Source organism: Tachypleus tridentatus, chromosome 12 (genome assembly GCF_004210375.1).
Source record: "Tachypleus tridentatus isolate NWPU-2018 chromosome 12, ASM421037v1, whole genome shotgun sequence".
NCBI classification, from domain to species: domain Eukaryota; kingdom Metazoa; phylum Arthropoda; class Merostomata; order Xiphosura; family Limulidae; genus Tachypleus; species Tachypleus tridentatus.
In genome coordinates, this window is record NC_134836.1 from 135,296,702 (window position 1) to 135,320,828 (window position 24,127).

Genomic DNA, 24,127 nt, shown 5'->3' on the forward strand with positions numbered 1-24,127 from the left:
ACACAGTCCGTACATACACCAGGCTACTGCTAGAAAGAACTACAGTCCGTACATACACCAGGCTACTGCTAGAACTACACAGAACTACACAGTCCGTACATACACCAGGCTACTGCTAGAACTACACAGTCCGTACATACACCAGGCTACTGCTAGAACTACACAGTCCGTACATACACCAGGCTACTGCTAGAACTACACAGTCCGTACATACACCAGGCTACTGCTAGAACTACACAGTCCGTACATACACCAGGCTACTGCTAGAACTACAGAGTCCGTACATACACCAGGCTACTGCTAGAACTACACAGTCCGTACATACACCAGGCACTGCAGGCTACTCCGTACATACACCAGGCTACTGCTAGAACTACAGTCCGTACATACACCAGGCTACTGCTAGAACTACACAGTCCGTACATACACCAGGCTACTGCTAGAGCTACACAGTCCGTACATACACCAGGCTACTGCTAGAACTACACAGTCCGTACATACACCAGGCTACTGCTAGAGCTACACGATCCGTACATACACCAGGCTACTGCTAGAACTACACGATCCGTACATACACCAGGCTACTGCTAGAACTACAGTCCGTACATACACCAGGTCCGTACATACACCAGGCTACTGCTAGAGCTACATCCGATCCGTAGAACTACACCAGGCTACTGCTAGAACTACACAGTCCGTACATACACCAGGCTACTGCTAGAACTACACAGTCCGTACATACACCAGGCTACTGCTAGAGCTACACGATCCGTACATACACCAGGCTACTGCTAGAACTACACAGTCCGTACATACACCAGGCTACTGCTAGAGCTACACGATCCGTACATACACCAGGCTACTGCTAGAACTACACAGTCCGTACATACACCAGGCTACGATCCGTACATACACCAGGCTACTGCTAGAACTACACAGTCCGTACATACACCAGGCTACTGCTAGAACTACAGTCCGTACATACACCAGGCTACTGCTACTACACATCCGTACATACACCAGGCTACTAGAACTACACAGTCCGTACATACACCAGGCTACTGCTAGAGCTACACGATCCGTACATACACCAGGCTACTGCTAGAACTACACAGTCCGTACATACACCAGGCTACTGCTAGAACTACACAGTCCGTACATACACCAGGCTACTGCTAGAACTACACGATCCGTACATACACCAGGCTACTGCTAGAACTACACAGTCCGTACATACACCAGGCTACTGCTAGAACTACACAGAGTCCGTACATACACCAGGCTACTGCTAGAACTACACAGTCCGTACATACACCAGGCTACTGCTAGAACTACACAGTCCGTACATACACCAGGCTACTGCTAGAACTACACAGTCCGTACATACACCAGGCTACTGCTAGAACTACACAGTCCGTACACCAGGCACTGCAGGCTAGGCTGCTAGTCCGTAAAGAACTACAGAGTCCGTACATACACCAGGCTACTGCTAGAACTACACAGTCCGTACATACATACACCAGGCTACTGCTAGAACTACACAGTCCGTACATACACCAGGCTACTGCTAGAACTACACAGTCCGTACATACACCAGGCTACTGCTAGAACTACACAGTCCGTACATACACCAGGCTACTGCTAGAACTACACAATCCGTACATACACCAGGCTACTGCTAGAACTACACAGTCCGTACATACACCAGGCTACTGCTAGAAAGAACTACAGAGTTCGTACATGCACTTAGCTACTGCTAGAAAGAACTACAGAGTCCGTACATGCACCAGGCTACTGCTAGAACTACACAGTCCGTACATACACCAGGCTACTGCTAGAACTACACAGTCCGTACATACACCAGGCTACTGCTAGAACTACACAGTCCGTACATACACCAGGCTACTGCTAGAACTACACAGTCCGTACATACACCAGGCTACTGCTAGAGCTACACAGTCCGTACATACACCAGGCACTGCAGGCTACTGCGTACATACACCAGGCTACTGCTAGAAACTACAGTCCGTACATACACCAGGCTACTGCTAGAACTACACGATCCGTACATACACCAGGCTACTGCTAGAACTACACAGTCCGTACATACACCAGGCTACTGCTAGAACTACACGATCCGTACATACACCAGGCTACTGCTAGAACTACACAGTCCGTACATACACCAGGCTACTGCTAGAGCTACACGATCCGTACATACACCAGGCTACTGCTAGAGCTACACGATCCGTACATACATCAGGCTACTGCTAGAACTACAGTCCGTACATACACCAGGCTACTGCTAGAGCTACGTCCGTACATACACCAGGCTACTGCTAGAACTACACAGTCCGTACATACACCAGGCTACTGCTAGAGCTACACGATCCGTACATACACCAGGCTACTGCTAGAACTACACGTCCGTACATACACCAGGCTACTGCTAGAACTACACAGGATCCGTACATACACCAGGCTACTGCTAGAACTACACGATCCGTACATACACCAGGCTACTGCTAGAACTACACAGTCCGTACATACACCAGGCTACTGCTAGAACTACACAGTCCGTACATACACCAGGCTACTGCTAGAGCTACACGATCCGTACATACACCAGGCTACTGCTAGAACTACACAGTCCGTACATACACCAGGCTACTGCTAGAGCTACACAGTCCGTACATACACCAGGCTACTGCTAGAACTACAGAGTCCGTACATACACCAGGCTACTGCTAGAGCTACACGATCCGTACATACACCAGGCTACTGCTAGAACTACACAGTCCGTACATACACCAGGCTACTGCTAGAGCTACACGATCCGTACATACACCAGGCTAGAGCTGTCCGTACATACACCAGGCTACTGCTAGAACTACACAGTCCGTACATACACCAGGCTACTGCTAGAGCTACACAGATCCGTACATACACCAGGCTACTGCTAGAACTACACAGTCCGTACATACACCAGGCTACTGCTAGAACTACACGATCCGTACATACACCAGGCTACTGCTGCTAGTCCGTACATACACCAGGCTACTGCTAGAACTACACAGTCCGTACATACACCAGGCTACTGCTAGAACTACACAGTCCGTACATACACCAGGCTACTGCTAGAACTACACAGTCCGTACATACACCAGGCTACTGCTGAACTACACAGTCCGTACATACACCAGGCTACTGCTAGAACTACACAGTCCGTACATACACCAGGCTACTGCTAGAACTACACAGTCCGTACATACACAGGCTACTGCAGGCTACTGCTAGAACTACACAGTCCGTACATACACCAGGCTACTGCTAGAACTACACAGTCCGTACATACACCAGGCTACTGCTAGAACTACAGTCCGTACATACACCAGGCTACTGCTAGAGCTACACGATCCGTACATACACCAGGCTACTGCTAGAACTACACAGTCCGTACATACACCAGGCTACTGCTAGAGCTACACGATCCGTACATACACCAGGCTACTGCTAGAACTACAGAGTCCGTACATACACCAGGCTACTGCTAGAACTACACAGTCCGTACATACACCAGGCTACTGCTAGAACTACACAGTCCGTACATACACCAGGCTACTGCTAGAGCTACACGATCCGTACATACACCAGGCTACTGCTAGAACTACACAGTCCGTACATACACCAGGCTACTGCTAGAGAGTCCTACATACACAGGCTCTGCGAACTACACAGTCCGTACATACACCAGGCTACTGCTAGAACTACACAGATCCGTACATACACCAGGCTACTGCTAGAACTACACAGTCCGTACATACATCAGGCTACTGCTAGAACTACACAGTCCGTACATACACCAGGCTACTGCTAGAACTACACAGTCCGTACATACATCAGGCTACTGCTAGAGAACTACAAGTCCGTACACACCAGGCTACTGCGTAGAACTACACGTACAGGCACCAGGCTACTGCTAGAACTACACAGTCCGTACATACACCAGGCTACTGCTAGAACTACACAGTCCGTACATACACCAGGCTACTGCTAGAGGCTACAGAGTTCGTACATGCACCAGGCTACTGCTAGAACTACACAGTCCGTACATACATCAGGCTACTGCTAGAACTACACAGTCCGTACATACACCAGGCTACTGCTAGAACTACACGATCCGTACATACACCAGGCTACTGCTAGAACTACACAGTCCGTACATACACCAGGCTACTGCTAGAACTACACAGTCCGTACATACACCAGGCTACTGCTAGAACTACACAGTCCGTACATACACCAGGCTACTGCTAGAGCTACACGATCCGTACATACACCAGGCTACTGCTAGAACTACAGAGTCCGTACATACACCAGGCTACTGCTAGAGCTACACGATCCGTACATACACCAGGCTACTGCTAGAACTACACAGTCCGTACATACACCAGGCTACTGCTAGAACTACACAGTCCGTACATACACCAGGCTACTGCTAGAGCTACACGATCCGTACATACACCAGGCTACTGCTAGAACTACAGAATCCGTACATACACCAGGCTACTGCTAGAGCTACACGATCCGTACATACACCAGGCTACTGCTAGAACTACACAGTCCGTACATACACCAGGCTACTGCTAGAGCTACACGATCCGTACATACACCAGGCTACTGCTAGAACTACACAGTCCGTACATACACCAGGCTACTGCTAGAGCTACACGATCCGTACATACACCAGGCTACTGCTAGAACTACACAGTCCGTACATACACCAGGCTACTGCTAGAGCTACACGATCCGTACATACATCAGGCTACTGCTAGAACTACAGAGTCCGTACATACACCAGGCTACTGCTAGAACTACACAGTCCGTACATACACCAGGCTACTGCTAGAGCTACACGATCCGTACATACACCAGGCTACTGCTAGAACTACAGAGTCCGTACATACACCAGGCTACTGCTAGAGCTACACGATCCGTACATACACCAGGCTACTGCTAGAACTACACAGTCCGTACATACACCAGGCTACTGCTAGAGCTACACGATCCGTACATACACCAGGCTACTGCTAGAACTACACAGTCCGTACATACACCAGGCTACTGCTAGAGCTACACAGTCCGTACATACATCAGGCTACTGCTAGAAAGAACTACAGAGTTCGTACATGCACCAGGCTACTGCTAGAACTACACAGTCCGTACATACATCAGGCTACTGCTAGAACTACACAGTCCGTACATACACCAGGCTACTGCTAGAACTACACAGTCCGTACATACATCAGGCTACTGCTAGAACTACACAGTCCGTACATACACCAGGCTACTGCTAGAACTACACAGTCCGTACATACATCAGGCTACTGCTAGAAAGAACTACAGAGTTCGTACATGCACTAGGCTACTGCTAGAAAGAACTACAGAGTCCGTACATACACCAGGCTACTGCTAGAACTACACAGTCCGTACATACACCAGGCTACTGCTAGAACTACACAGTCCGTACATACACCAGGCTACTGCTAGAACTACACAGTCCGTACATACACCAGGCTACTGCTAGAGCTACACGATCCGTACATACACCAGGCTACTGCTAGAACTACACAGTCCGTACATACACCAGGCTACTGCTAGAGCTACACAGTCCGTACATACATCAGGCTACTGCTAGAAAGAACTACAGAGTCCGTACATACACCAGGCTACTGCTAGAGCTACACGATCCGTACATACACCAGGCTACTGCTAGAACTACACAGTCCGTACATACACCAGGCTACTGCTAGAGCTACACGATCCGTACATACACCAGGCTACTGCTAGAACTACAGAGTCCGTACATACACCAGGCTACTGCTAGAGCTACACGATCCGTACATACACCAGGCTACTGCTAGAGCTACACAGTCCGTACATACATCAGGCTACTGCTAGAAAGAACTACAGAGTTCGTACATGCACCAGGCTACTGCTAGAACTACACAGTCCGTACATACATCAGGCTACTGCTAGAACTACACAGTCCGTACATACACCAGGCTACTGCTAGAACTACACGATCCGTACATACACCAGGCTACTGCTAGAACTACACAGTCCGTACATACATCAGGCTACTGCTAGAACTACACAGTCCGTACATACACCAGGCTACTGCTAGAACTACACAGTCCGTACATACATCAGGCTACTGCTAGAAAGAACTACAGAGTCCGTACATGCACCAGGCTACTGCTAGAAAGAACTACAGAGTCCGTACATACACCAGGCTACTGCTAGAACTACACAGTCCGTACATACACCAGGCTACTGCTAGAACTACACAGTCCGTACATACACCAGGCTACTGAGACTACACAGTCCGTACATACACCAGGCTACTGCTAGAACTACACAGTCCGTACATACACCAGGCTACTGCTAGAGCTACACAGTCCGTACATACATCAGGCTACTGCTAGAAAGAACTACAGAGTCCGTACATACACCAGGCTACTGCTAGAACTACACAGTCCGTACATACACCAGGCTACTGCTAGAAAGAACTACAGAGTTCGTACATGCACCAGGCTACTGCTAGAACTACACAGTCCGTACATACACCAGGCTACTGCTAGAACTACACAGTCCGTACATACACCAGGCTACTGCTAGAAAGAACTACAGAGTCCGTACATGCACTAGGCTACTGCTAGAACTACACAGTCCGTACATACACCAGGCTACTGCTAGAACTACACAGTCCGTACATACACCAGGCTACTGCTAGAACTACACATCCGTACATACACCAGGCTACTGCTAGAACTACACAGTTCGTACATACATCAGGCTACTGCTAGAACTACACAGTCCGTACATACACCAGGCTACTGCTAGAACTACACAGTCCGTACATACATCAGGCTACTGCTAGAGCTACACGATCCGTACATACACCAGGCTACTGCTAGAACTACAGAGTCCGTACATACACCAGGCTACTGCTAGAGCTACACGATCCGTACATACACCAGGCTACTGCTAGAACTACACAGTCCGTACATACATCAGGCTACTGCTAGAACTACACAGTCCGTACATACACCAGGCTACTGCTAGAGCTACACGATCCGTACATACATCAGGCTACTGCTAGAACTACAGAATCCGTACATACACCAGGCTACTGCTAGAGCTACACGATCCGTACATACACCAGGCTACTGCTAGAACTACACAGTCCGTACATACACCAGGCTACTGCTAGAGCTACACGATCCGTACATACACCAGGCTACTGCTAGAACTACACAGTCCGTACATACACCAGGCTACTGCTAGAGCTACACGATCCGTACATACACCAGGCTACTGCTAGAACTACACAGTCCGTACATACACCAGGCTACTGCTAGAGCTACACGATCCGTACATACACCAGGCTACTGCTAGAACTACACAGTCCGTACATACACCAGGCTACTGCTAGAACTACACAGTCCGTACATACACCAGGCTACTGCTAGAGCTACACGATCCGTACATACACCAGGCTACTGCTAGAACTACACAGTCCGTACATACACCAGGCTACTGCTAGAGCTACACGATCCGTACATACACCAGGCTACTGCTAGAACTACACAGTCCGTACATACACCAGGCTACTGCTAGAGCTACACGATCCGTACATACACCAGGCTACTGCTAGAGCTACACAGTCCGTACATACACCAGGCTACTGCTAGAACTACACAGTCCGTACATACATCAGGCTACTGCTAGAACTACACAGAGTCCGTACATACATCAGGCTACTGCTAGAACTACACAGTCCGTACATACACCAGGCTACTGCTAGAACTACACAGTCCGTACATACACCAGGCTACTGCTAGAACTACACAGTCCGTACATACACCAGGCTACTGCTAGAACTACACAGTCCGTACATACACCAGGCTACTGCTAGAACTACACAGTCCGTACATACACCAGGCTACTGCTAGAAAGAACTACACAGTCCGTACATACACCAGGCTACTGCTAGAGCTACACAGTCCGTACATACACCAGGCTACTGCTAGAACTACACAGTCCGTACATACACCAGGCTACTGCTAGAACTACACAGTCCGTACATACATCAGGCTACTGCTAGAACTACACAGTCCGTACATACACCAGGCTACTGCTAGAACTACACAGTCCGTACATACATCAGGCTACTGCTAGAAAGAACTACAGAGTTCGTACATGCATTAGGCTACTGCTAGAAAGAACTACAGAGTTCGTACATACACCAGGCTACTGCTAGAACTACACAGTCCGTACATACACCAGGCTACTGCTAGAACTACACAGTCCGTACATACACCAGGCTACTGCTAGAACTACAGAGTCCGTACATACACCAGGCTACTGCTAGAACTACACAGTCCGTACATACACCAGGCTACTGCTAGAACTACAGAGTCCGTACATACACCAGGCTACTGCTAGAGCTACACAGTCCGTACATACATCAGGCTACTGCTAGAAAGAACTACAGAGTTCGTACATGCACTAGGCTACTGCTAGAATTACACAGTCCGTACATACATCAGGCTACTGCTAGAACTACACAGTCCGTACATACACCAGGCTACTGCTAGAACTACACGATCCGTACACACACCAGGCTACTGCTAGAACTACACAGTTCGTACATACATCAGGCTACTGCTAGAACTACACAGTCCGTACATACACCAGGCTACTGCTAGAACTACACAGTACGTACATACATCAGGCTACTGCTAGAAAGAACTACAGAGTTCGTACATGCACTAGGCTACCGCTAGAAAGAACTACAGAGTTCGTACATGCACTAGTCTACTGCTAGAACTACACAGTCCGTACATACATCAGGCTACTGCTAGAACTACACAGTCCGTACATACACCAGGCTACTGCTTGAGCTACACGATCCGTATATACACCAGGCTACTGCTAGAACTACACAGTCCGTACATACACCAGGCTACTGCTAGAGCTACACAGTCCGTACATACATCAGGCTACTGCTAGAAAGAACTACAGAGTCCGTACATACACCAGGCTACTGCTAGAGCTACACGATCCGTACATACACCAGGCTACTGTTAGAACTACACAGTCCGTACATACATCAGGCTACTGCTAGAGCTACACGATCCGTACATACACCAGGCTACTGCTAGAACTACAGAGTCCGTACATACACCAGGCTACTGCTAGAGCTACACGATCCGTACACACACCAGGCTACTGCTAGAACTACACAGTCCGTACATACATCAGGCTACTGCTAGAACTACACAGTCCGTACATACACCAGGCTACTGCTAGAGCTACACGATCCGTACATACATCAGGCTACTGCTAGAACTACAGAATCCGTACATACACCAGGCTACTGCTAGAGCTACACGATCCGTACATACACCAGGCTACTGCTAGAAATACACAGTCCGTACATACACCAGGCTACTGCTAGAGCTACACGATCCGTACACACACCAGGCTACTGCTAGAGCTACACGATCCGTACATACACCAGGCTACTGCTAGAACTACACAGTCCGTACATACACCAGGCTACTGCTAGAGCTACACGATCCGTACATACACCAGGCTACTGCTAGAACTACACAGTCCGTACATACACCAGGCTACTGCTAGAGCTACACGATCCGTACATACATCAGGCTACTGCTGAACTAGTCCGTACATACACCAGGCTACTGCTAGAGCTACACGATCCGTACATACACCAGGCTACTGCTAGAGCTACACAGTCCGTACATACACCAGGCTACTGCTAGAGCTACACAGTCCGTACATACATCAGGCTACTGCTAGAAAGAACTACAGAGTTCGTACATGCACTAGGCTACTGCTAGAACTACACAGTCCGTACATACATCAGGCTACTGCTAGAACTACACAGCCCGTACATACACCAGGCTACTGCTAGAACTACACAGTCCGTACATACATCAGGCTACTGCTAGAACTACACAGTCTGTACATACACCAGGCTACTGCTAGAACTACACAGTCCGTACATGCACTAGGCTACTGCTAGAAAGAACTACAGAGTTCGTACATACACCAGGCTACTGCTAGAACTACACAGTCCGTACATACACCAGGCTACTGCTAGAGCTACACGATCCGTACATACACCAGGCTACTGCTAGAACTACACGATCCCCACACACACCAGGCTACTGCTAGAACTACACAGTCCGTAGATACATCAGGCTACTGCTAGAACTACACAGTCCGTACATACACCAGGCTACTGCTAGAACTACACAGTACGTACATACATCAGGCTACTGCTAGAAAGAACTACAGAGGTCGTACATGCACTAGGCTACTGCTAGAAAGAACTACAGAGTTCGTACATGCCCCAAGTTACTGCTAGAACTACACAGTCCGTACATACACCAGGCTACTGCTAGAACTACACAGTCCGTACATACACCAGGCTACTGCTAGAACTACAGAGTCCGTACATACACCAGGCTACTGCTAGAGCTACACGATCCGTACATTCACCAGGCTACTGCTAGAACTACAGAGTCCGTACATATACCAGGCTACTGCTAGAGCTACACGATCCGTACATACACCAGGCTACTGCTAGAACTACACAGTCCGTACATACACCAGGCTACTGCTAGAGCTACACGATCCGTACATACACCAGGCTACTGCTAGAGCTACACAGTCCGTACATACATCAGGCTACTGCTAGAGCTACACGATCCGTACATACACCAGGCTACTGCTAGAACTACACAGTCCGTACATACACCAGGCTACTGCTAGAACTACACGATCCGTACAGACACCAGGCTACTGCTAGAACTACACAGTTCGTACATACATCAGGCTACTGCTAGAACTACACAGTCCGTACATACACCAGGCTACTGCTAGAACTACACAGTTCGTACATACATCAGGCTACTTCTAGAAAGAACTACAGAGTTCGTACATGCACTAGGCTACTGCTAGAATTACACAGTCCGTACATATATCAGGCTACTGCTAGAACTACACAGTCCGTACATACACCAGGCTACTGCTAGAACTACACGATCCGTACAGACACCAGGCTACTGCTAGAACTACACAGTCCGTACATACACCAGGCTACTGCTAGAGCTACACGATCCGTACATACACCAGGCTACTGCTAGAGCTACACAGTCCGTACATACATCAGGCTACTTCTAGAAAGAACTACAGAGTTCGTACATGCACTAGGCTACTGCTAGAAAGAACTACAGAGTTCGTACATGCACTAGGCTACTGCTAGAACTACACAGTCCGTACATACACCAGGCTTCTGCTAGAGCTACACGATCCGTACATACACCAGGCTACTGCTAGAGCTACACGATCCGTACATACACCAGGCTACTGCTAGAACTACACAGTCCGTACATACTCCAGGCTACTGCAAGAGCTACACAGTCCGTACATACATCAGGCTACTGCTAGAAAGAACTACAGAGTTCGTACATGCACTAGGCTACTGCTAGAACTACACAGTCCGTACATACACCAGGCTACTGCTAGAACTACACAGTCCGTACATACATCAGGCTACTGCTAGAACTACACAGTCCGTACATGCACTAGGCTACTGCTAGAACTACAAAGTCTGTAGATACATTAGGCTACTGCTAGAGCTACAGAATTAAAATAAAAAATTAACAACAGTTTCGTTAATGATCTATATGTCGGTTTTTATTGGTAATTTTTTACACCAGTTCTGAAACGTGAAATTACTTTATGACTGAAATGTGTTGTACTTCTGGTTGTGCTAACTTATTTCACGTGAAAACAGGTCCCCAAGTACAGTCACCTGGCGCTATGTCTGCTTTTTATTATGTCTGTGTCTGGACCGTCTCTCGTGTGTGATGCACTTCACAACCGGTGTGACCTTTCTCTCAATTCCACAGTTCATCAGTCTACGTTGAATTCAACACTGATGTTAGTTATTTACAGTATGGCAGTTGTTTAGGTATAAAACAACTTATGTTGGGAAAGCGTGATCTATTGACTACTAATTCGTTGTAAGACTGTTTTATAATTTCTTAGATATTTCTTTCCTGGTGTGTAATAAGAGTTTCTAGTAAAAACATAATTTCACTTCGATTACACACACACCTATGCACCATTCTTGGTGGTAATGGCGCTCGACTCGCAATCTGGTGATAGGGGGTTCGAATCCCTCTCACAATGAGTATGTGTTGGACTGAGCAGATGTAACCTATTCTTTCTTTAGCCTAAGAAAGCAGAAACATTTGTTTTCATAAACTATAACCGGTTAGAAAATTTCACGAAACACCACAGTCCCCAGGTATGTTACTTTTGTCCTATGATACGCATGTAATGTGCACGTGTTCGATTACCCAGTGGTTCGTGGAAAGAGCGTGGCTGAGTTTATTTGTGCGTTTAGCCTACGAAATATATGTATGTAGATGAAGAATGATATATTTAGTTTCTTGTAGTTTACAAATATATTATGGTGCATCTGAATCTACGTGATAGCACTTAAGCTGGAAGACGAAGTTATTCACTGCAGGTAAAAAATACACAATATTTGGATATCTTAAATTTCAACAAGTCATGTATCATATGATAATGAGATTTGAAAGAACATCTGTAAGCACACACCTGGAATATAGGAGAGACAACGATCTTTTAAATATTAACAAATGTAAAGAGAGTCAGTCATATCCTTATTATGATACCATATAATATTTCACCTTTACTGTTCTAAACAGTAACAAATGTAAAGAGAGTCATATCTTTATTATAATACCATATAATATTTCACCTTTACTGATATAAACAGTAACAAATGTAAAGAGAGCCATATCTTTATTATAATACCATATAATATTTCACCTTTACTGTTTTAAACAGTAACAAATGTAAAGAGAGTCATATCTTTATTATAATACCATATAATATTTCACCTTTACTGTTATAAACAGTAACAAATGTAAAGAGAGTCATATCTTTATTATAATACCATATAATATTTCACCTTTACTGTTTTAAACAGTAACAAATGTAAAGAGAGTCATATCTTTATTATAATACCATATAATATTTCACCTTTACTGTTTCAAACAGTAACAAATGTAAAGAGAGTCATATCTTTATTATAATACCATATAATATTTCACCTTTACTGTCATATCTTTATTATAATACCATATATAAACAGTAACAAATGTAAAGAGAGTCATATCTTTATTATAATACCATATAATATTTCACCTTTACTGTCATATCTTTATTATAATACCATATAATATTTCACCTTTACTATAAACAGTAACAAATGTAAAGAGAGTCATATCTTTATTATAATACCATATAATATTTCACCTTTACTGATATAAACAGTAACAAATGTAAAGAGAGTCATATAACAAATGTAAAGAGAGTCATATCTTTATTATAATACCATATAATATTTCACCTTTACTGATATAAACTGTAACAAATGTAAAGAGAGTCATATCTTTATTATAATACCATATAATATTTCACCTTTACTGTTTTAAACAGTAACAAATGTAAAGAGAGTCATATCTTTATTATAATACCATATAATATTTCACCTTTACTGATATAAACAGTAACAAATGTAAAGAGAGTCATATCTTTATTATAATACCATATAATATTTCACCTTTACTGTTATAAACAGTATAAACAGTAACAAATGTAAAGAGAGTCATATCTTTATTATAATACCATATAATATTTCACCTTTACTGTTATAAACAGTAACAAATGTAAAGAGAGTCATATCTTTATTATAATACCATATAATATTTCACCTTTACTGTTATAAACAGTAACAAATGTAAAGAGAGTCATATCTTTATTATAATACCATATAATATTTCACCTTTACTGATATAAACAGTAACAAATGTAAAGAGAGTCATATCTTTATTATAATACCATATAATATTTCACCTTTACTGATATAAACAGTAACAAATGTAAAGAGAGTCATATCTTTATTATAATACCATATAATATTTCACCTTTACTGATTTAAACAGTAACAAATGTAAAGAGAGTCATATCTTTATTATAATACCATATAATATTTCACCTTTACTGATATAAACAGTAACAAATGTAAAGAGAGTCATATCTTTATTATAATACCATATAATATTTCACCTTTACTGATATAAACAGTAACAAATGTAAAGAGAGTCATATCTTTATTATAATACCATATAATATTTCACCTTTACTGATATAAACAGTAACAAATGTAAAGAGAGTCATATCTTTATTATAATACCATATAATATTTCACCTTTACTGTTATAAACAGTAACAAATGTAAAGAGAGTCATATCTTTATTATAATACCATATAATATTTCACCTTTACTGATATAAACAGTAACAAATGTAAAGAGAGTCATATCTTTATTATAATACCATATAATATTTCACCTTTACTGATATAAACAGTAACAAATGTAAAGAGAGTCATATCATTATTATAATACCATATAATATATTCACCTTTACTGATTTAAACAGTAACAAATGTAAAGAGAGTCATATCTTTATTATAATACCATATAATATTTCACCTTTACTGATATAAACAGTAACAAATGTAAAGAGAGGTCATATCTTTATTATAATACCATATAATATTTCACCTTTACTGTTATAAACAGTAACAAATGTAAAGAGAGTCGTATCTTTATTATAATACCATATAATATTTCACCTTTACTGTTTTAAACAGTAGCAAATGTAAAGAGAGTCATATCTTTATTATAATACCATATAATATTTCACCTTTACTGATATAAACAGTAACAAATGTAAAGAGAGTCATATCTTTATTATAATACCATATAATATTTCACCTTTACTGTTATAAACAGTAAAAAATGTAAAGAGAGTCATATCTTTATTATAATACCATATAATATTTCACCTTTACTGATATAAACAGTAACAAATGTAAAGAGAGTCATATTTTTATTATAATACCATATAATATTTCATCTTTACTGTTATAAACTGTAACAAATGTAAAGAGAGTCATATCTTTATTATAATACCATATAATATTTCACCTTTACTGTTTTAAACAGTAGCAAATGTAAAGAGAGTCATATCTTTATTATAATACCATATAATATTTCACCTTTACTGATATAAACAGTAACAAATGTAAAGAGAGTCATATCTTTATTATAATACCATATAATATTTCACCTTTACTGATATAAACAGTAACAAATGTAAAGAGAGTCATATCTTTATTATAATACCATATAATATTTCACCTTTACTGTTATAAACAGTAACAAATGTAAAGAGAGTCATATCTTTATTATAATACCATATAATATTTCACCTTTACTGTTATAAACAGTAACAAATGTAAAGAGAGTCATATCTTTATTATAATACCATATAATATTTCACCTTTACTGATATAAACAGTAACAAATGTAAAGAGAGTCATATCTTTATTATAATACCATATAATATTTCACCTTTACTGATATAAACTGTAACAAATGTAAAGAGAGTCATATCTTTATTATAATACCATATAATATTTCATCTTTACTGTTTTAAACTGTAACAAATGTAAAGAGTCATATCTTTATTATAATACCATATAATATTCCATCTTACGTCAACTGTTTTATATATGATACTATTTTAAATTATATTTTTAATACTTGAATACAGTTATTTGAACCTAATTATGAAGATCTAGAAGCTTCCTGTAGTAAGTTCAAAATGATGTGAAGACATCTGTGAATAAATGAGTTCCATATTCAGTTTGGTGTCAGTGAGTTAGTTACAACTATTCCAGTTACTGATTAAATTCTGCAGCTAACTTTATTTGTAAATTAGGTGTATTTACCATGAGTCTTGGAATTTTTATTGAAACATTATTGTGAATTTTGGTTTAGAAGTGTGTGTGTTTTTCTTGTAGCAAAGCCAGCTTAGAAGTGAATGAACAATTTATTATAGCAAAGGTATTATGTGTTAGATTGTGCTTGGTATTAGTTTGCTCTCTCATCCAGTAGAATCCTGCCAAAGAGAGAACTCATTACAACAATAACACCTTTAGATAGGTAACATTCCTACAGATTTGCTTATATACAGGTGTTTAGTAGTAGTTCAATATACAACCATAAAAGTTCTTTCCAGTTATTGCATGTTCGTATATTTGGTTTAGCAAATTCTTTAGACAAGTTCAGTATCAAGAATATAAAACCCAATCTTGAGATTCAGAAATAAAACAAACTTGAAATTTTTTTTAAAAAGATAAATAACATGCTTACTAAAAGGTATGTCGGTTTCAAGAAACAGTTAATATTAACATCAATGGTTTCGTATAATGAACCTAGAGATCCAAATTTTAATTATTTTCTCCAGCAAAATAAAGAAATTAACTATAAGTTAGTTTTAAAAGAATGTTCATTTTAACATTTCTTTCAGTAGGTGCCATCATGGCCACTCACGAGAAGACACTTGAACGAGACTTTGGTCATCTCAACACTATCAACTACACCCCTCAACAATACTCAGCTACAAGAGGTAAGAAGGTCGCCCCTGTTGTTCCTCCGAAGCCAAAGAAGAAACCCGTAATTCCAGAACCCATATGTAACAACTTTCAACAGAATAGTTATCCATTGGAAACTAGAGAATGTACACTGACTAAATATCCAGATGTGCAGGAGAAAAGCTGTGAATTAATTCAGAAGTCAAAATTTTCAGAGACACAAGAAAAAAGTTGTGCATCATCTGGGGATATCAAGTATTCTTGTTTCTCAGAGAAGAGCTGTCCAACAATGATTCTCAGTACACAGGATGTTGAGTACCCTGGTGTCAACCAGGACCTAACTGTTCAGGATGTTAGTATACAAGAAAATTGTGAGAAACCACAAATACCTTTTATTAATACTGTCTCAATCATTCAACAGAATTCAACACCACAGAATGGTGAGATAATTTAATATTTCTAAAATTAGGTGTGGTTTGTCAGTTCTTTATTATTTTAAAACTGTATTTAAATAATCAAAATATACGACTCATAACAATGGTGCTACTAATACATTCATCTTTTAGTTGATAAACAGTAAGCTCAGAGACACCATTATATATATATATATATGTATTATGGTATATATATAATATATTCTATTAGATTCATTCCTCACTTGATCAATAGTAAGGTTATAGTCACCCTTACATATATATATAATAGCAGTGGTGATAGTATTAGATTCATTCCTTAGTTGATCAACTGTAAGTTTATAGTCACCATTATATATATATGTATCTAATGACAGTGGTGATAATATTAGATTCATTCATCAGTTGATTAAGAGTAAGTTTATAGACACCATTATATATATATGTATCTAATGACAGTGGTGATAATATTAGATTCATTCATTAGTTGATTAAGAGTAAGTTTATAGACACCATTATATATATATGTATCTAATGACAGTGGTGATAGTATTAGATTCATTCATCAGTTGATTAAGAGTAAGTTTACAGACACCATTATATATATATGTATCTAATGACAGTGGTGATAATATTAGATTCATTCATTAGTTGATTAAGAGTAAGTTTATAGACACCATTATATATATATGTATCTAATGACAGTGGTGATAATATTAGATTCATTCATCAGTTGATTAAGAGTAAGTTTATAGACACCATTATATATATATATGTATCTAATGACAGTAGTGATAATATTAGATTCATTCATCAGTTGATTAAGAGTAAGTTTATAGACACCATTATATATATATGTATCTAATGACAGTGGTGAAAATATTAGATTCATTCATCAGTTGATTAAGAGTAAGTTTATAGACACCATTATATATATATGTATCTAATGACAGTGGTGATAATATTAGATTCATTCATCAGTTGATTAAGAGTAAGTTTATAGTCACCATTATATATATATGTATCTAATGACAGTGGTGATAATATTAGATTCATTCATCAGTTGATTAAGAGTAAGTTTATAGTCACCATTATATATATATGTATCTAATGACAGTGGTGATAATATTAGATTCATTCATTAGTTGATTAAGAGTAAGTTTATAGACACCATTATATATATATGTATCTAATGACAGTGGTGATAATATTAGATTCATTCATTAGTTGATTAAGAGTAAGTTTATAGTCACCATTATATATATATGTATCTAATGACAGTGGTGATAATATTAGATTCATTCATCAGTTGATTAAGATTAAGTTTATAGTCACCATTATATATATATGTATCTAATGACAGTGGTGATAATATTAGATTCATTCATCAGTTGATTAAGAGTAAGTTTATAGTCACCATTATATATATATGTATCTAATGACAGTGGTGATAATATTAGATTCATTCATCAGTTGATTAAGAGTAAGTTTATAGTCACCATTATATATATATGTATCTAATGACAGTGGTGATAATATTAGATTCATTCATTAGTTGATTAAGAGTAAGTTTATAGTCACCATTATATATATATGTATCTAATGACAGTGGTGATAATATTAGATTCATTCATCAGTTGATTAAGAGTAAGTTTATAGTCACCATTATATATATATGTATCTAATGACAGTGGTGATAATATTAGATTCATTCATCAGTTGATTAAGAGTAAGTTTATAGTCACCATTATATATATATGTATCTAATGACAGTGGTGATAATATTAGATTCATTCATTAGTTGATTAAGAGTAAGTTTATAGTCACCATTATATATATATGTATCTAATGACAGTGGTGATAATATTAGATTCATTCATCAGTTGATTAAGAGTAAGTTTATAGACACCATTATATATATATGTATCTAATGACAGTGGTGATAATATTAGATTCATTCATCAGTTGATTAAGAGTAAGTTTATAGACACCATTATATATATATGTATCTAATGACAGTGGTGATAATATTAGATTCATTCATTAGTTGATAAAAAGTGTAAGTTTAAAGATAAGTTTATTTATCTTTAGTGTGTGCTGTTGTAGTCTTATATGAACAGAGTTATTGTTTATATTATGACAACATTTCTAATTATTTAGCAAGTATATTTGAAATTTCTGTAAATCTGTATTTCATGATAGGAGGGACTGTGCTTTCTTCCGATAATCTTATTCCATTTGAGGAGGATCTTCCTCCACCTCCACCACCACTAGAAACATCAGCTTATTCACCAACCAGCACACATGCTTTTCCCCCTCCACCTGCAGAAGAGAAACACCACCTTCCACCTCTGACGAGCTCAACATATGTCACTCAGTCAGCTTATGTAGGGTTTCGACCACAGTCTTCAGCAGTGAGCTAGATGTTGTTTTGTATAGTCTTAAGCCTAATGTATAAATAACTACATACAATTTCTTATATCATTCTGTGGAATTAGGTTCCCTATTTAATGAAGTTTTATGATGTTTTCAACAAAAATCACTTATGATGTTCATAAGAATAATACAAGTTTTATTTGATATCACTTTCAAACAGCCACTTCTCTTGTACTCATTTATATCTTATAGGGTTAATAAGAGTTGGTTACCTTGACGTAATAATTACTTTATCTCAGACTGACAGGTATTTCAGTATGTTCTCATAGGTAGGGAATATCCTCCATAAACCACATTTTTGTGTAAATAAGAAATTCCATTTTTGGAACTCTGCAAGTTGTAATAAAAATATACTTTGTATTTAGAATGTAAATAATAATATAATATCAGTCATAGTAATATGTGATTATGATGAAAATAAAATTATAATATAATGGACTAGTATTGAAAGAGTGAGATAAAAACTAGGACTGTTTTATATTAATTGTTGTTGTGCAATAATAGTAACATGTAAATATAGTGTAAATAATATTATAATATAATAATAGTAATAATAGTAACATGTAATAATAATATAATGGACTAGTTTTTAAATAGTGAAATAAAAACTATGACTGTATTAGTTTCATATTAATTGATGTTGTGCAATAATGTAACATGTACTTATAGTGAAAATAATATAATGAACTAGTTTTAAACGAGTGAGATAAAAACTAGGACTGTGTTAGTTTCATATTAATTGATGTTGTGCAATAATGTAACATGTACTTATAGTGAAAATAATATAATGAACTAGTTTTAAAAGAGTGAGATAAAAACTAGGACTGTGTTAGTTTCATATTAATTGATGTTGTGCAATAATGTAACATGTACTTATAGTGAAAATAATATAATGAACTAGTTTTAAAAGAGTGAGATAAAAACTAGGACTGTGTTAGTTTTATATTAATTGTTGTGCAATAATAGTAGCATGTAAATATAGTGAAAATAATATTATAATATAACAGACTAGTTTTTAAAACACTAAGATAAAAACTAGATTGTGATAATTTTACATTATTAATTTTTGTTGTATAGTAGTTGTAATATTTACTAATATTGAAAGTAAGACTAATAATCTGTATTTAAATTATATTGATGTTTTAAAACATTTTGTTTGCCATCTGTCCAGTTCCATAAGCTACCCTGATACTAGTTGTCATGGATATGAAATATGATATTAAGAAAAGAAACTTCATTGAATAATTGAAATGATATGTTTTTATTTATTTATACCAATGTTTTGAACAGTTATTAGTTTGATTTTTAAGTTAATTGAAGGACCTGTGTAACTCAGATCTTTTCTTTGAATGTTAAGATTCTCATCTGTATTGAAGAACTAGTAAAATATATAAACAGTGTCTTCAGTTTCAAATAAGGCATTCATCATTGGATGTAGTAAGCTAAATTGTGTTTATGTAACATCTGTCAGAGCACCTATGACACAGGTTCCATTTATGAACCCGTTAACCCTCGGCCAGTAAGCCAGATGTCTTCCAGGTCTGGATCCTCACTTTACTCCACATATTATTCTGGAGGGGCAAGGGGGAAGCTTATTCCAGGAATGATGACTCGGCCTCTTGGACAAGGACCCTCCATTGGACAAGAAGCTGAGGTTGATCACCTGACTGATCTATTGGTTCAAAGCATGGAAAACTCACGGGACCCCGAGTTTTTTGGTTGGTCTTAAGTTGTTTAATGTGTTGAGTATGTTTTCAAGTGTTTAAAGTTTTAATTATCTGAATTCATGTGTGATGAACATTTTCATAAAAGTGTAAATATAGCAATATATCAGTTAGTTTTTCTAACTTCTTTGATGAAACTTCCTGGTATTAGTGGAATGAGTTTTGGTGACATATGCTATATTTGCTTAGATCTATTTGTAATTATGTGGCTCCTATTATTCATAACTGCCAAACTGAATGAAAACTGTGAGTTCAAAATATATGGTTTAAAGCTTTATTCATCTCTACAAGAACTTGAAATCTACAATTCTAAAAAGCTGTAAACCATTACAGGCTTAATATTTTAATAAAGATAAATTTTAATTGAAAACAACTTGTAATATAAGAACTGTTGAGTTACAGTTTGATCATTGAAAGTTGGTGAAGCATTTAAAACAAACAGGCTTAATGTATTGATAACCAATTTTAAATGAAGTCGGGTTTGTTTGTTGTTAAACTTCTTCTTCGTTTTATTTAGTACATATTTGAGAGTTAAGAGCATGCAAATAATGCACATCCATCTTTCACTAGTCAGTAGTCAATAGTCATTTCAGTCACAAGGCATTTCACTCATTAGCAGACAAACAAAACTTCCTCAATCTATTTGTGAATGGTGATACGCAGCAGAATCTATATGTGAATGGTGATACGCAACAGAATCTATTTGTGAATGGTGATACGCAACAGAATCTATATGTGAATGGTGATGCGCAGCAGAATCTATATGTGAATGGTGATGTGCAACAGAATCTATATGTGAATGGTGATGCGTAACAGAATCTATATGTGAATGGTGATACGCAGCAGAATCTATATGTGAATGGTGATACGCAGCAGAATCTATATGTGAATGGTGATACGCAACAGAATCTATATGTGAATGGTGATATGCAGCAGAATCTATATGTGAATGGTGATACGCAGCAGAATCTATATGTGAATGGTGATACGCAGCAGAATCTATATGTGAATGGTGATGCGCAACAGAATCTATATGTGAATGGTGATACGCAACAGAATCTATTTGTGAATGGTGATACGCAACAGAATCTATTTGTGAATGGTGATACGCAACAGAATCTATTTGTGAATGGTGATACGCAGCAGAATCTATATGTGAATGGTGATACGCAGCAGAATCTATATGTGAATGGTGATACGCAACAGAATCTATATGTGAATGGTGATACACAGCAGAATCTATATGTGAATGGTGATACGCAGCAGAATCTATATGTGAATGGTGATACGCAGCAGAATCCATATGTGAATGGTGATGCGCAACAGAATCTATATGTGAATGGTGATACGCAACAGAATCTATTTGTGAATGGTGATACGCAACAGAATCTATATGTGAATGGTGATACGCAACAGAATCTATATGTGAATGGTGATACGCAACAGAATTATATGTGAATGGTGATACGCAGCAGAATCTATATGTGAATGGTGATACGCAGCAGAATCTATATGTGAATGGTGATACGCAGCAGAATCTATATGTGAATGGTGATACGCAACAGAATCTATTTGTGAATGGTGATGCGTAACAGAATCTATATGTGAATGGTGATACGCAACAGAATCTATATGTGAATGGTGATGCGCAACAGAATCTATATGTGAATGGTGATACGCAACAGAATCTATTTGTGAATGGTGATGCGTAACAGAATCTATATGTGAGTGGTGATGCGCAGCAGAATCTATATGTGAATGGTGATACGCAGCAGAATCTATATGTGAATGGTGATACGCAACAGAATCTATATGTGAATGGTGATACGCAGCAGAATCTATATGTGAATGGTGATACGCAGCAGAATCTATATGTGAATGGTGATACGCAGCAGAATCTATATGTGAATGGTGATGCGCAACAGAATCTATATGTGAATGGTGATACGCAACAGAATCTATATGTGAATGGTGATGCGCAACAGAATATATATGTGAATGGTGATATGCAACAGAATCTATTTGTGAATGGTGATACGCAACAGAGTCTATATGTGAATGGTGATACGCAGCAGATTCTGTATGTGAATGGTGATACGCAGCAGATTCTACATGTGAATGGTGATACGCAGCAGATTCTACATGTGAATGGTGATACGCAGCAGATTCTACATGTGAATGGTGATACGCAACAGAATCTAGATGTGAATGGTGATACGCAACAGAATCTACATGTTAATGGTGATACGCAACAGATTCTGTATCTGAATGGTGATACGCAACAGATTCTGTATCTGAATGGTGATACGCAACAGAATCTATATGTGAATGGTGATACGCAGCAGATTCTGTATGTGAATGGTGATACGCAGCAGATTCTGTATGTGAATGGTGATACGCAGCAGATTCTGTATGTGAATGGTGATACGCAGCAGATTCTGTATGTGAATGGTGATATGCAACAGAATCTATAAGTGAATGGTGATATATTATATGCTTCAAATCTGGAGTATTTACAACTAACATATCATATCTGTATGTGCCATGTCTTTATCAGCATGTATTGCATTCATTGTCAGAAGTTGTCTTGGCTAAACAAAAGGAAATAAACAATCAGTTCAAATATGTTTTTTATGTATATAATATACATACAATAACTTAAGTTATAGTTAGAATGTCAAAATCTTAGGAAGTCAGTAAGATGTAATATACATACAATAACTTAAGTTATAGTTAGAATGTCAAAATCTAAGAAAGCCAATAAGCTCTACTATGTGTAGAATAACTTAAGTTATGATTCGAATGTCAGAAACATGGGAAGTCAGTACGATGTAATATACATACAATAACTTAAGTTATAGTTAGAATGTATAAAGCCTGCGAAGTCAGTGAGATGTAATATACATACAATAA

The 24,127-nt window shown here is 38.7% G+C and overlaps 1 protein-coding gene across 5 annotated transcripts in view; it reads left to right on the forward strand.

The window, feature by feature from the left end:
• Positions 1-24,127, forward strand: part of LOC143234783 (Wilms tumor protein 1-interacting protein homolog) — a 62,513-nt gene that overhangs the window by 21,660 nt on the left and 16,726 nt on the right. For 2 of the 5 annotated variants that reach the window (XM_076472400.1, XM_076472404.1), the window contains exons 2-4: positions 16,578-17,081; positions 19,257-19,468; positions 20,962-21,208. In XM_076472400.1, the coding sequence (XP_076328515.1) occupies positions 16,589-17,081; positions 19,257-19,468; positions 20,962-21,208 (952 nt within the window). In that variant the 5' untranslated portion in view covers positions 16,578-16,588. Of the gene's footprint in view, positions 1-12,273; positions 12,413-16,577; positions 17,082-19,256; positions 19,469-20,961; positions 21,209-24,127 lie in introns of those variants that run through there. The other 3 variants (XM_076472402.1, XM_076472403.1, XM_076472401.1) reach the window with 3 other exon arrangements.